At 41.5% G+C, this 15,441-nt stretch overlaps 1 protein-coding gene across 16 annotated transcripts in view; it reads right to left on the bottom strand.

Annotated features, from left to right (window-relative positions):
- ANKRD44 (ankyrin repeat domain 44) overlaps positions 1-15,441 on the bottom strand; it is a 202,109-nt gene that overhangs the window by 70,409 nt on the left and 116,259 nt on the right. For 13 of the 16 annotated variants that reach the window (XR_003091773.1, XR_003091776.1, XR_003091774.1 and 10 more), the window contains 5 exons: positions 14,447-14,525; positions 12,023-12,137; positions 5,102-5,184; positions 3,724-3,841; positions 1,316-1,384 (listed from right to left, as the gene is read on the bottom strand). Coding sequence is in view for 12 of the 16 variants with exons in the window: in XM_025191621.1 (XP_025047406.1) it covers positions 1,316-1,384; positions 3,724-3,841; positions 5,102-5,184; positions 12,023-12,137; positions 14,447-14,525 (464 nt within the window). In the remaining 4 variants the exon portion in view is untranslated. The remainder of the gene's footprint in view (positions 1-1,315; positions 1,385-3,723; positions 3,842-5,101; positions 5,185-12,022; positions 12,138-14,446; positions 14,526-15,441) is intronic. The other 3 variants (XM_025191624.1, XM_025191632.1, XM_025191633.1) reach the window with 1 other exon arrangement.

The raw sequence follows: 15,441 nt of genomic DNA, 5'->3' as shown, positions 1-15,441 counted from the left end.
ACAGACATGTGTGGGGCCAGGGAGGGTGTTTTGGGACCTGTCCAGATGAGCAGGTAGGGGGGGAATAGCCTGGCCCAATCCGGATGTGTGGCGGGCAGGCCCAGCTCTGATCCCACTGCACCAGCAATGGCCCAGGTATGGCAAGAGCCAGCCGTGTGGAGCTTCCACCACTCCCCACTGCTGAGTTTTCCAACCCATGAGGAATCCCCACTGACCAGATGTCATAGCTCTGCAGGCCTGAGGTTGAGCACCCCTGGTCAGAGGAGTACAAATAGGTATAAACAAGAAAGGGCTGCTGGCTGGGTACCACAACTTAGGAATTTACTCCCCATCCCTTTGATACTTGAGTAGCCCAATGCAAGGCTCATTTTTTCCAGTTATAAGATTGGGGTGAGATATTGTTCACTGGGATGGAGGAGGAGGAAGACTCATTGTGTGTGTAATCTTAAACTGATGCACTGACGATGTATTTTAAAATAATCTCAAGGCTAAGGATGGGTAGTCTTTTTAATGTATCTATTATTATTCTGTTTTTATGGAAAAGTAATTTAGGTTCTTGAAAAAGCATCCGATTTTCAAATGCCAGAGTAATCCAGCACACCCCTCGGACCTGAATGGGAGCTACTTGGAGGTCAGTACTTTTGAAAATCCAAGCACTTACTCAGCTGCCTAATACCTAAATCTTGCCAAGACTTACAGTATGTAAAGGTATGGAGGTACATAAATAGCTCCTAAAGTTAGCAGACTTACTAACAAAGGAGGAACAATGCACATGTGAATATAATTGCAGGACCAGAGCCTAAAAAATGACTAGATTCCTATTTTTGTAAACCATGACCTAGACACAAACCACATTTCCAAATGTTTAATGGGGATTTTGGGGCATTTAGAGAGTTAAATTAGCACATCCATTTCTGGCACAGAGATATTTATGGAAATGCTTTACTTTAAAAAAAATCTAGGAAGCATGCCAATAAGGAGCAGTTCTCTCCACAGTGACCTGCATTTGTTGTCTTATGCATACAGCACTAGGATCTAAGCTGCAAGAGGAGTAAAGAGGAAAATATTCAACCAATAGTAGTTTTAAACCAGAAAGACTGAACAGGGTGGGACTGTTTTTTTTATGTATTTAGCATATTCTGCACCTGCCTTTTTGGCATCTGACTTCAAGCAGCCATATTCTATTGGGAATGGCAATCTCCTACTCTGTTTTACTATTTACCCTTTTAAATGGAACATATGATTTCAGATAAAGAGCTCTTTCTTTCCTTCTTTCCTGACAGATATTCAAAAAACAGCTTCACAATTTACATACCTCCCACATTTGTCCTTTTTATTAAAATCTGCTCCACTGCTCTGCAAGAGTTTTATGCATTCAACATTACTGAAAAGACAAGGAAAGAAAAAAAAAACTTGAACAAAACAAAACAAATGTTGACACCTTTGTCTCTATAAAAAAGTAATTTCACTGGTTGCACTGCAGACACTGGGCATAACTAACTACAATCTGCAATCCAAGAACAAACAAAAGAACTAAAAGGTAAGGTAACTTGTAAAGTTAACTCCTTTATTTTCAAATTACCTTGGAATTTTATTCCAAACAAGTATAAATACAGAACAGAGAGTATTAAATGCATTCTGGATTCAATATGAGAATGTAGCCAACCATTTCCAAAGGGAATATGCTGTTAATGAGTCCCATGTTAAACTGAGAAATTATCTAAGAACACTTTAATAAACTTGCTGCAGTCTTTAAAATGTTGAGCAATAATGAATGTGTAATTTATGGCTCTTATTCACCAAAGCACTGAAAACTGATCATGGGTTCAAACATTTCCTGAAGTGTACATTTACTCAGCAAAAGCTTTGAAGCTTATTTAACACCTTCTTCAGCATATTTGCAATTCTCTGCAAAATCAGAGCCAGAACATTTACAACTGATGTCATTTTGCCTGGGCTCCATTGCTTTTATCCCAGTTGAATGAAATTGCTATGACATAACTTGTTACTGATGCTATTTAAGCCAAGGCAACTCTAAATAGAAAATTAAATAGCTGCATTTTCACATCTTTGTAATCCAAGTAAATAATCTATTATACCAAGCCAGAAAATGATGTAATGAAGCACGGTAATCTTCCAAAGCTCCTCTGTCATTCACCAGGGCAATAAATCATTGCTACTAGAAAACTGAAAGAGAGCCTTTGAATCATATTCTCTTCACAGTGCTCACATAACTCTCATTAATATAATGGGAGTTACAGACATGCATCAAGAGGAAAATGTGGGCTTTGTATACAATTCCAGTTCCAGTATGACAAGGGTGGATGAAATAAGCTAACATATATTCATCCTTGCGGTTAACATGCTATTACATGAAATATTTATAAAATATTCACCCCAATATAATAAAAATAAAAGTTCTTTTTAGTGATAGCAATTGCAGTCAGCTACAGATATGACTCCTAATTAATTCCCTCTCTTTCAGATACCTAGGTTTTTTGAGCGTTCATCTCTAAGGGAGATGCAATGGCTGAAGCATACACTATTATGTCATTTCATCTGAACAACTCCTATATGAAATACATGGTTAACCAAATCAATCCCTAGAGCACTTTTATGAGGTACTTCTGGGTGTGAAATCTTATGTGATGCAGGTATTGGTCCACCAGGAAGTAAGTTGACAACATGTTCGAAAAAGGATAGTGAACATTCACCAGATAGTTACTACTTTTCTTCACTGCAACCACTACTAATCTAAGCTGAATTGTACCCAAAACATCATCCTCTAAGCCATCAAGTCTTCAACAGAAGAACCCAAAATCAATGGGGTACCAAGCTTTTGGGGCTTTTTCTGTTAATTTCACAGAATTTCACAAGGCATTAACAGAAAATACTTACATGAACTGGCTACCATGGCTACAAATTAAATTGATTTATTTCAGTTTTAATTCACTGTTATTTCTGGGTCCAATCACTCTAAGCTGAGCAGCACTGTCCAGAGAGGATGAAAACTTGCTGATGCTTGACCTTGGAGATTTTCAATAGAATCTATAGAGATACACTTGAAAACTGGTGTGCTGGTACAAGCAAAATTGCTGTATTTTAACTCCTGAATTAGATTTTTTTAATGACTTGATTTCAACTCAAAGATGCAACTCATAGTAGGGACAGTGCACAGCTACATCACACCAGAAGTATCTTCAAGAAGCCACAGTTCTTTCCCAGCACTACAACTTGATCCTGAGGGCTAATTATTACAGCTGGTCTATACCAATTAAACTACAGCTACTTGCCCTGTGTTTGGCTCAACTGCATTCAGGGCCAAAGAGTGGCACTGATTGGCAGCAAAAATGAAACCCTTCTTTTACCTGGCACCTGGACCTTAAGTCCAAGTAGTCTGCAAAGGGAGGTAAGGAGGAAGAATGTTACTCTCTCACAGAGAGATGCGTTTCAAATCACAATCTGGCCCTGTATAATAAAAGCCTGGACTCTACCATCCTTTCTTACATTGCATGTAGCCCCAACATGAACCTCCGCCAAGAAACAGTGGCAGAATAGGACCCTGAACAATAAGGATCTGACATTTAGCTACTTTGCTTTCCTTTAAGATACACAAAACAAACAAACAAACAAACAAAAATCAGTGGATGGTACATGGTTAGATCCCATTACATCGGGTCCACCATTAAATCACAAATAACAACCATAATTGTGACTACTCACCCTCCTGCAGCAGCAGCATGGAGGCACGTTCTTCCAAAGCTATCTGGGGTGTCTATATCAAAGCCTGCAGACAGCACGTGCTCATTACTAAACAAGGACATTATGCTATACTTTTGTCCTAGTTAAACCACAAGAAACATTGCAGAGACAGAAAAATCAGTTAGTTAGGAAAAACAGAATGCAAGCAACTATAGTCAAAAAGAGGTTGTCATGGAAACAGACAGTGGCTGCTCAAGCTTGGCAGTTCTATAAAAAGAACTGTGAAGTCAAGAATCTATCACCACATTCATCCCTGTGCTACATAACTATTTAAATCATGTGACAGGCATTTGAGGCAGATACTTATCAAGAGAACTGTGACAGCAGGCTGTGCAGACAGAAAACACGATGGAATGAGGAAAGCCACAGAGATTGCCTTAACATGCAATGACTTGATTTTTATATATCTGCGGTTTGCAGGTTGCTTTTACATTTTAGAAGCTTCCAAAAATGTGCAAAGGGAGTTTTAAAGATGAAGAGGGTGTAAAATCAATTGCAAGCTCTTATAGAATTACCCCTAGCTTGCCTAAGCATTCTGCTTTCCCTTCTGACCTAACTGTTGGAGAACATAGCAAGGTTTGCTGTAACAGGGCTGTCAATTTACATGTTTTGCATCTAAGGAGACTCAAGCTTATGAACAAAAAGTGACTGTGGGAAGTTACACATGATAAGGACGGAACTGCATAGAGAAACATATGATGCGTTTTTGAACCAACTGAAATTTTTGCATAAAAAAGAATTAAAATTCGAGTACCTTTCCCTTATTTTCTTTAAAAGACTACAGGCAACAAATACATACTTGCCTTGAAAGCTTTGGTAGCATGAGGACTGTGAGAGTCCTCTTTGGATACTGATTTTTATATCTGTGCCTTTCAGAAATTTAGCCAGCCCATTTTCTTTACAATGACCCTAATTTAGAGAAAATACATTAGAATGCGTCTTAGGCATATGTGTATTAACTTCAGTGGGGTGCATATACCTGCCCAGATGCTGTCTTCAATAAAGACACTTCCCTGAACTGAGGATTACAAATCCTGTTTTAGACAAACCTACAGTGCCTCATATTCCTGCGGCTCAGTAAAGGGTACCCCTTCCTCCCCCTTTCAGTGACTGCCAGGAGGAATGGGCTTCAAGCATGAACAATACAGGATGCTGGAAACTATTAGCATGCAGTTAAGAAAGCCCTGAACACACTCAAGTATGCTACGCCACACAATCACATAAAGCAGAACAGGAAGTCTTTAATTTGAACAATTCACAACACTGAATAAAACCGGGGCCATAAGTGAAATGTTCACAATATTAATTTAGCTTCACAGTCACTGCTAGATTTACTTACCTGATGACAACAATTTCCTGCAGCAGTCTGAGTGAGCATTTAGTGCTGCTAAGTGTAAAGGGAACATGTTGTGGATACCACACCTGAAATACAGAACAATCTTATTACAAGTGGATTCCAAAAACATAAGTAACACACAACAAAACTGAAGAACATTCTCCTTTCAAAAAATTGTATCAGTACTTCTGCAGGAGGCTCCTCCTCCCAACCTTAATTTTATTTGAATCTTCTACAAGCTCTCTTTGGAGTATAGTTTGTTTGGTTAAAGCATGATCTCAGTTTTAGATAATGTTTAGAATACAACAGCCTTAAAAAAGTGAGGTGAAAAGTAGCAAGAATGAGGAGGCTTAGAGAATGGATTTTGGTTATATTCAGACTCCAGACATAAAACAAGAGTTTCTATTGGGACTGCTAGTGTTGCACCTGACATTCTCTCAAATACGGTACAAATAAATTATGAAAGCTTCTCATTATCGTTTTTAAAACTCTTCTATCCCATGCATCCCTATTGTTAACATACCTTAGGTAACTGCTGCCTAGACTACTGCTATTACCTCTTCCACCTTTTTGGTTTCACAATGTTTCACAATTTTCATGTATTCTATTTTATTCCAAATACCCTAGTCAGAACATCTCTCTCTCTGGGTGTTCTGATGTATCACCATTTTCCTCATTCATAACATACAACTACTTTCTTTCAGCAAAGCTTATATAGAAGTCCACATAACATACAACTACTTTCTTTCAGCAAAGCCCATATAGAAGTCCCCCTCCCTGCTGCCATTATCTACATTACTTATACTATATGGGTAAAGTTACACTTAGACCATACTAAATCTGTGGAATGCTAAGCAGTGTTAGTGTTAAAATGTGTTGTGAGCAGTCACACGTTAGGAGTTAGTATCATTTCTTGCCTGCACAGTTCTGATTTACCATTACAGGGCTGGTGAGCAGAGGTGTGGTTAGGAGTCAGGACACCTGGGTTCTACCCCTGTTCTGGGGTGGGGCGCTGGGAGTAGTGCATCCCAGGATGCTGGAGGACTGCAGAATTGCTCATTTTATCTCCATAGAGCAGACTGACGTTACCCTAACATAAACTAGGTAGTACAGCCAGAGTTAACCCTCACCTGAAGTGGGATAACTTTGAGATGCTCAGAGGGCACTTAGTATGAGTTAACAAGCTTTAATGTGCAGACACTCATATTTTAAGTGCCTTTAGTATAGTTTAAGTGTAATATGTAACATCACCCTATGTCTCTTGCGCCTTAGGTTTGCTGTTGACTGCTCCCTTTTGGGTTTGGACAGATGTTCAGTTTCTCCAGGGAGAGCCCCCGCTCTCTCTGCAGAAACCACGAGTGTACAGAAGTTCATAATTTTTCTCAGAAAGTAAAAGTGTCCACTCAGGGAGAAAAATAACTTGGGAACAACCCAAGTAAAGTGGTTTCCTGGAGAATCTCTCTTAGGAGTCAGAATCTCTATACAGACAGCAGATGCAGAATCAACCTCTGTACTCTGTGCTTTGTTTTTCTTTCACTCTCCCCACTCCCACAGGGGGAAGGAGAACTCATGTTAGTTTCAGTCATGCAAGGAGCAGAATATACCCCGAGTGCTTTGGGATGAAAAAGCCTAGTGCTGAAGCAGTTAGGAGGGCACGTTGTGCTCCTGGCTTGTTCCCTGCCTGAATCATACTGCAGCACTTGGGTGCAGGGAAGAATACAAGTATATGCCTTCCCCAGCCTTAGCTGGGCTCCAACACAGCATTTTGGGGGGGGGGAAAGAAGCTGGAGGACTCTTCTGTGCACAGCACAGACCCTTCTCCCACCTTCCCTAACCCTGATGGATCCCTGCCTACCTTCACTTAAAAAAATGCAAAGCTCTCTGGGCTGCTGTAGGGACCCATGGCAGCCCAGTGTATTGGGCTGAATATCTCCAAATCGACTGCTCCCAGAGCCCTATTCAAAATTCATCAATGGACTCCCAAACCTGCACGTACATGCGGACGACCCCTGGGGCTGACAGATGCCATCCAGTAGCCACCGAGGGGGGAAGTCCCACGAGGGTCAACGACCCCTGGATTGGGCAAACCTGAAAACTGGGGAGTCACCAAAGTCTGCCAAGGACAGATAAAAAGCAGTGAAAAGTGACCCTCAGTGGCACCCTCTTGATCTCCAACTTGACCAGCACCTGACCTGTCCAGCCAGAAGGACCAGCCGGCGACCCCCTTCTGGAAGATAACACCATGCTGAAAGAAGCTTCAACAACAGACTCCAGCGCCTGTGGGATAGGTATACCTGACTCTTGTAGCTTGCGCGTGCGCGCGTGTGTGTGTGTGTGTGTGTGTGTAAGGACCAGCCCCAAGGTTTATGATTTAACTCATTACAGTGTTTCAATCCGCCTAATAAACTAGAATTTTAAGGATCCCGAGTTGGACATTTGTAGCCAACAACACAATGCAATGTCCAGTATTAGAAAAAAAAAGATAGACAATGTGCAAGGAAATGGCACAAGGTCCACCAAACTGCTCAGCATGTCTAAATAGGCTGCAATTATTTAACCTGATATCATAAAGAAGATTTTGTTATAAATAGTCACAGTATTCTCGATGAATCCGATTTCCACATCATTATTCTCTTCTACTCTGCTTAGTTAACTTAAGTTGCATTTCGCTTTCACTGCAAAAATTTCTACCCAAGTGCATATTTTGGCTGGTGTCCAACAAGCCATGCACTTTGTACATCTGCTAGCTAGTGTCATCCTGTACAGAACTGTTCACAATGGTTCCCCTCATAATTTACTTTCTTTACCCTTGAAATGCAATTGCATCCACAGCTGGTCATGCTGTCTAAAGCTTTTTGCTAGTAGCACTGAAAAAAGCTTTCATTCCTTTGCCAGTTCAAGGAACTAAGCCAAAGTGCTTTATATGCAATGCATATTAACACCTCATTCCCAGTGCTTCAGTGGGATTTGTTTTTCACAGCAGCATTGTCCTTTAGATCTTCCCACTACAACTAAGCAGACTTCTCATTTCAAATATTTCTGCTCTTGGCAGAAGTATTTTATGTGGTTTAATGAATGATCCCCCAAGTGTGGAATAGAAATTTTGAGCAGACAGCTACCTCTTGTAATCTGGTTCTCTCACTGATGTTCATTCTTACCTGAAACCTCAGGAGTAGATGGATTAAAACTTTCTACATAAGAACGAGCTGGCAAAAATCTTACTCAGACACAGAGGACCAACCCCAACACTAGTATAAATAGTGAAGTTTCACTGGAGTGATTTTGAGTGAGTTGCCTTAAAACTTGGTAAGGATTTAGAAATAATAGAAATCATAGAAAATTTGGGTTGGAACGGACTTCTAGAGGTCATCTATTCCAACCCCCTGCTCAAAGCAGGACCATCCCAAATTAAATCATCCCAGCCAAAGCTTTGGCCGGATCTTGAAAACCTCCAAGAATGGAGATTCTACCACCTCTCTGGGTAACCTGTTCCAGTGTTTTACTATCCTCCTCGTGAGAAAGTTCTTCCTAATATCGAACCTAAACTTCCCTTGCTGCAATTTGAGACCATTCCTCCTGGTTCTGTCATCTGCCACCACTGAAAACAATCTAGCTCCATCCTCTTTTGAACCCCGCCCTTCAGATAGTTGAAGGCTGCTATTAAATCCCCCCCCCCCCCCCCCGCAATCTTATCAAGTGCGTGTATACATGACAAAATTAGCCTCTAAAGTGGTGTAATTGCCCTTTTGCACCACTTTAATGGTGTCACTGTTTACACCTGCGGCGGCATATTTCACTTTAATTTTGTCATGCTGTACATGTGTGGTGGTGTATTTCGCTTTAAATGACCTTGTTACATAGCAAGGTAAAACCTATTCAATGTATTTTAGTTTGCTACGTAACAAATTGCAATGGTGCATGGGGCACTGGAAGCCCAGATGTGCTCAGGGAAACTCAGGCCTGGTGGGCTTTGAGCACCCCAAGCACAGTCCCTGCTGCCTTCTCCCAACACTAGCACACCCAGCCGCCCTCCTGCCACCTTGCCACACTGCCCCAGGGCAAGCCAGCCCATTCCCTGGCAGTCCCAGGAGGCCTCTCCCGCAGTGGGGGCGTGAGATGCAGGCAGGCTGAGTGGCTCCTGAGCTGCGGGGGACCCTGGACCTTCCCTCCATGGTGGTGGCACCCTGCAGGTGGCACCCGCTCGCTACTACCTGACCCAGGCAGTCCCAGGGGGTACCGCCACCATGGAGGGAAGCACCAGGCCCCGCGCAGCTCGAAGGCTGTGAGACCTGGTGGCAGCTCACACGAGCAGGCTCTATTGAGAAACGGAAGAAAAAAAAAAAGCAGCAGCCTGATCTTTTTTTTCCCCCACTCCTGGAGCCTACCTGCCTCTTCCACGGCTGGGGGGCAAGCTGCTGGCAGGCCCTGAGCTGTAGGGAACAGTGGTTTAGTTCTCCTTAAATTGAAATGGTGGGTTTTTAATTGCGTCGATTAAAAACTCACCATTTAAATTTATGGACTTCCATCACATCACCGTGACACGCACCCCTCCCATGCCTGCTGCCATGGGCAGGCTCCACCAGAAAAATAAATTTTAAAAGTAGTGAGGGGCCCGATCCTTTTTTCCCCCCACCTTGGAGCCTACCTGCCTCTCCTGCAGCCAGGGAACGAACTGCTGGTGGGCCCTGAGCTGCAGGGGACCCTGGTCCTTTGCTCCGCAGCGGTGGTGCCCCCTGGGCAGAACCCACCCACTAGCAAGCCACCTGGGTGGTCCCAGCAGGGGCATGCTGCCGCCGTGGAGGGAAGGACCGGGGCCCTCCACAGCTCAGGGACCACTTGACCTCCCAGCAGGTCACCTCCTGGCCAAGAGAGAAACAGGCAGGCTCCAGGAGAAATAAAGTGGTGAGAGGCCCTGATCCTTTTTTCTCCCCCCAGAGTCTGCTTGCCTCTTCTGCAGCTGGGGGACAAATTGCCAACAGGCTGAGTGGTCCCTTAACTGCGGGAGGCCCCAGTTTTTCCCTCTGCAGCAGCGAAGCCCCCTGGGACCACCCAGATCAGCTGGTAGAGGGCAGGTGCTGCCTGGGGGGCACCACTACCACAGAGGGAAGCACCAGTGTCGTGGGTGCCCATGTCCCCCCCCCCAGTTCAGGGCCCACCAGCACCTCATCCCCCCCAGTTGCAGGAGAGGCAGGCAGGCTTTGTCGGGGGAAAAAAAAAGATCAGGACCCTTGCTGCTTTTTTTTTTTTTTTTTTAAACTGATGGAGCCTGCCCATGGCAGTAGGGGTCGAGGGGAAGGCATCACTGTGACATTTCAGAAGTCCCTAAATTGAAACAGTGGGTTTTTAATCAACACAAGTAAAAACCCACCAATTAAAAACCCAGCATTTCAATTTAGGGAGAACTAAACCCCTGTCACATATACAAGTACCCCTCTTCTCTGGACTAAATAAACCCAGTTCCCTCAGCCTGTCCACATAAATAATGTGCCCCAAACCCCGAACCATTTTGTTGCCCTCCGCTGGACTCTCTCCAATTTGTCTACATTCTTTCTGTAGTGAGGGGCCCAAAACTAACAGTACTCCAGGTGTGGCCTCACCAGTGCTGAATAGAGGGGAATAATAATTTCCCTTGACTTGCTGGCAAAACTCCTACTAATGCAGTCCAGTATGCTGTTAGCCTTCTTGGCAACAAGAGCACACTGTTGCCTCGTATTCAGCGTATTGTCCATTGTAACCCCCAGGTCCTTTTCTGCAGGGCTGCTGCCCAGCCAGTGAGCCCCCAGCCTGTACTGATGCATGGGATTGTTCCATCCTAAGTGCAGGACTTTGCACTTTTCCTTGTTGAACCTCATGAGATTCCTTTTGGCCCAATTCTCCAATTTGTCTAGGTCACTCTGAATCCTAGCCCTACCTTCCAGCGTATCTACTATTCCCCCTGCCTATCAATTCTATCTGGTGAGATGCAAGTTTAATGTTACCGTAACAATCAGAAACAGGGACAAATATACCATTTGCATCAAAATCCCCAAATGCAATCTAGAAAGCTGCAAACATCTTTAAAAAGAAACAGGTTAATTTGTATCCTAAGGCAAGTTGCTCCCATACTACTTTCATAGCACTTTCTCTTTTCTGTTTAAGAATTAATTTCAATCTTCCCCAAATCAGTTTTTAATTTGCCCCCAATTATTTTGGAAAATTTAGGACTTGTTTGCCTTACTATACCAGGACCAGTCCCTGTGAAATACTGGATATTTACTTCCCCTGAAATCTAAACACTTTCCAGGACTGGGCCCACAATGTATATTTATAAATAGTAGGATAAGGGTGTTGTTGTTGCCATGATGGTCCAACAAAACTCCAACCCTACTACAACATGGAGGCTATCTAAATTTGTCTATTTAGAAATAGTCATATACAATCGTTACATGTGTGTATGAGAGGCACAGAAACATACAGCAAAATCAGATTAGTAAAAATCAGCCCTTGGAGCACAAGGAGCTTTCGATTAGAAATACCTCAAAATAAAGACAGCCTCATTGTCTCAGTCAATAAAAAGATTTGAAACCAGAGGACATGATGACAGGTACCCCAACTGCATTAGGTTCAGAATGATTTATTAAGGCCTAATTTGGACCCATACATTTCTACTTCCTTAGCACCAAAGGGTAGTAGACATAAGAAGGAAACAATGCAGTAACACAAGCCATTGAACATGAAGCTATTTTAAATATGAAGGGAATTACATGGCCTTCATTAGTAAAGTCACATTTTAAATCAATTTCATGTCAGCTTGCTATATAAACTATTTGTTACTGAATGGACCTGTAGTACAACTATGTACAGGCATGACCAGAGAAATAATGGTTTTCCTAGCCTAACTCTCAGCATTTGACAATTTGGAACAATATTTCCTCAGCAACCTACTTGGCAGTGTCAGCTCCACTGGTTATGAGGGTGTTAATCAAAAGCTCATGTCCATATCTTGCAGCCACATGCAGAGGGGTGTTACCATCCTTATCAACACAGTCAATTTCACCTCCTGGAGAAGACATTTTCATATAGTTTAACACAAGGATTAAATACAAGTCAGTGACCAGACATGCTATGTAATGTATTTCTAGTAACCATATATATTACCCATAATGGTAGCTGAAACACTGAATTTCAGGGATACAGTATCAGTACGCAGGAAGCCATTAGCTGTGACGCTCATGCATAATGTCCATGATTCTGGATACTGCAATGTTCTCCCCCATTTTTTATTTCCACCTCTCCATACATTTTATACAGGCTTTTAACTACTTGCATATATTGAGAGACATATATACGAGGTGACTGAATTGTTGCTGATAAAAAGTTATAAATGAATGTCCTAAATTAAAACAATAATAAACATGTATTGTTGAAATTGTGGCATAAGTCTTTAAATCACTGGTGCTCAACCTTATCTACAGAGCAATGATGGTAAATGGACCTTTGCCAGTGGATCACAAGGCTACTTCTAGCACTTCCAAAACAGCTTCTATTACTCTTGGAACAACAACTCTGCATGCTAGCGGTGGCCCCCAGAGTTCAGAACCACCAATATAATACAAAGCATAGCTGCTTTGTATCTTTATTTGTCACGTGCTTCTTTGGTTTTAAATTCACCTGTGATCAAAGCTTCATACAACTCCAGAAATAGAGAGGCAGCAAACATAAACAAAAACTGAAAAAAGCAGAATAACCTCGAATAGAGCAGAGGAGCTACAAAGTGCAAAGAAAGGCTTAACAAAGCACTGTCAACTGTTTCACAGAAAGAGATTAAACTGGACAAGCATTTGGAGACTGGCAGGGGGTCGGACTCGATGATCTACTGAGGTCCCTTCCGACCCTAACATCTATGAATCTATGAAACAGTGTGGTTAAAAAAAGAAAGAATGGGACAGAAACCATGTTAAATTTGCTTTAATATGAAGTATTGGGCTAAGTTAACTTTCTGTCTGCCCTGTAATCCTTGTTTGCACTTCATGCAACCAAGCACTACACTTGCCACACATATGGGATATATTGTAGTAGGTCAAAGAGGAGATGGTCTTCAAGGAAGACCTCCATTCCAGAAGATGATTTGCAGTATTAAGAAATCTATCCACCAATACATGAGCACATCTTCTAGCTCAGGGGTGGCTCCCGAGTCACAGGTTGGCTACATGAAGCTCTTCAGAAATTAATATGCGTCTCCTTGAATCTTTGTACAAGCACCCGGTGACCAGCTTTCATAGCCATTACGTCATGTCGTGTGATGCAACTGCTCACAGCAAGCACATTACTCAGTTTGAACTCGGAAGTTTGGACTCCAGAGCCATGGGTTGGCCACCTGTGTTTTAGATGTCACTCGACTCTCCTCATATGTTTCATATACAGCAGCTCTTTCAAGGGACACATTCCATTAATTCAGTTCCCAAATTTGTGTTTCTTAACAAAAAACATTAACATGATTAAAAACAATAATACAAGAGGAAAACATCTAAAAATATTTTCACAATTTGATGGAAAACCTAATGAAAAGTTTTGTATTAGGTAATGAAGACAAAGACAAGTATCTATTGACAGAAAATGAAACTAACTAGTCTAATGTCATGATTCAATAATACAAAGTAAAGCAAGACCATGACATATTGGGGACAAACAAGTTTTTTAACAGTTATTCACTTGAAATAATCTCGGGTGTTCTTAGAAACATGAACAAAGTTTGGTTTTTGTTTTGTTTTGCTTTGTTTTTTAAAGATGTTGCTGAGAGCCAAGAAACCTGAATTCTAGCCTTGATTCTATCAGTGGCAAGCTATTTCTCCTCTATCTCCTGCCCTAAAACAAGGATAACACCTGGACAGAGTGTCTAGTTCTTAGGAAGAGAGAGAGACAGAGAGATGTAATGGATTTATGGTCTTTGTGAGGTGAGGGAAGCCACAAAGTAAGAATTAAGAAGATGAAAGATCCTTTGAGCTCTAGAGCTACAAGGGATTGCTAGTTTTATTCAGGACTTGTTTTTCATAAACACTTGTGGCTTCTTTGGACAGGTACAGAACCTGAATGCTGTTTTATACTCATTCCCAGGTCAGGAAACAACATATAAAATCACTGACCCTTGCCAATTTGAGGAGACAAGTAATTGTAAATTTTGTCCAAGATCACAAAATGAGAAGTTTCAGCCTAATTAAAAGGCAAACTTATGTGAGGCAGTTAAATATGTTGACTATCCTTTCCTAGCTCACTAAAACAAAATGCAGGCTTCAGCCTGCAAGTAGCTCAGAAAAAAAATCTCATAGCAAATCATTGCTGATGACAAATTATCAGAAAGTTTATACGTACCATTCTGAATAAGGGTTTGGGATCGTGTGAACCTCCCATGGACAGCTGTCATGTGCAGTGGACTCTTGCCATCTTTACTCTAACAAAAACAAGATGACACTCAACTATAGTACAAAGTAATATAATCATTTTAGGGTTTCTTAAATAATATAAATAGACTGAAATCCTGCAGTTCTTATTCAAAGCTCTCATTCACTTCAAATGGCTGAAGGGCTGAACCCAAAGCCATATATGATCCATAAAGAAAATGTTGTTGCTATAAATATAAGAGCTTTCTTCAATAACATGAATAGCAGTTAGGCCTGCTTGTGGTACCTGCTTATGGTACTGGACAAAAACAGTAATGAATACTTGACATATTCCTGATTGTTGTTTACTTTCCAGATATTATCAGTAGTTCTTATGGTATTTCCTTATTTTCCATATTGCTTGTAGAAGAGCAAAGGAACACAGAGCTAAGTATCTGCAGTCACTGGAAAGTATTAATAAATATAAACTATTTAATCAAATTAATTATTTAGACATACGTTAAAATACAGATGGCTACTATGTAAAGAGATTTGATACATGAAGTGCCATCCAAATTAACTTCCAAAAAAGGCCTTTAGAATGTAGGTACAAAGCAGGTAAGTGAAGGTGCAATGGCACAGAGTATTATTTGATTCTGGAGGCATACATGGGGGGGCCTGAGAAGGAGAAAAGGAAGGATATTTTTTTGAGTCATCTGGTTCAATATCTTATTTCTTTGAATCAGGCTTTGGATTCCCTTTCAGACAATTCCCAGCTTTGTATTAATTGTCACTGTTTTCATTAACAAAACAGGGCACTTGTCATCTATTCATTTCAAAGAATTTTACAGAGGTTGACAAACACTAACAGTTCCTTTATAGATGGGATAATAATCGAAACACCACAAGCATAGTTTCTAATAAATATAACCCATGAGATGTGAAATTGACTGTACTTTTCAGACTGTGGTTTGTAATGGCACACAT

The sequence above is a fragment of the Alligator sinensis genome, unplaced genomic scaffold (genome assembly GCF_000455745.1).
Source record: "Alligator sinensis unplaced genomic scaffold, ASM45574v1 scaffold1229_1, whole genome shotgun sequence".
NCBI classification, from domain to species: domain Eukaryota; kingdom Metazoa; phylum Chordata; order Crocodylia; family Alligatoridae; genus Alligator; species Alligator sinensis.
The sequence above is the reverse complement of the archived record's forward strand: the minus strand, read 5'-3'. Positions and strand labels throughout refer to the sequence as shown.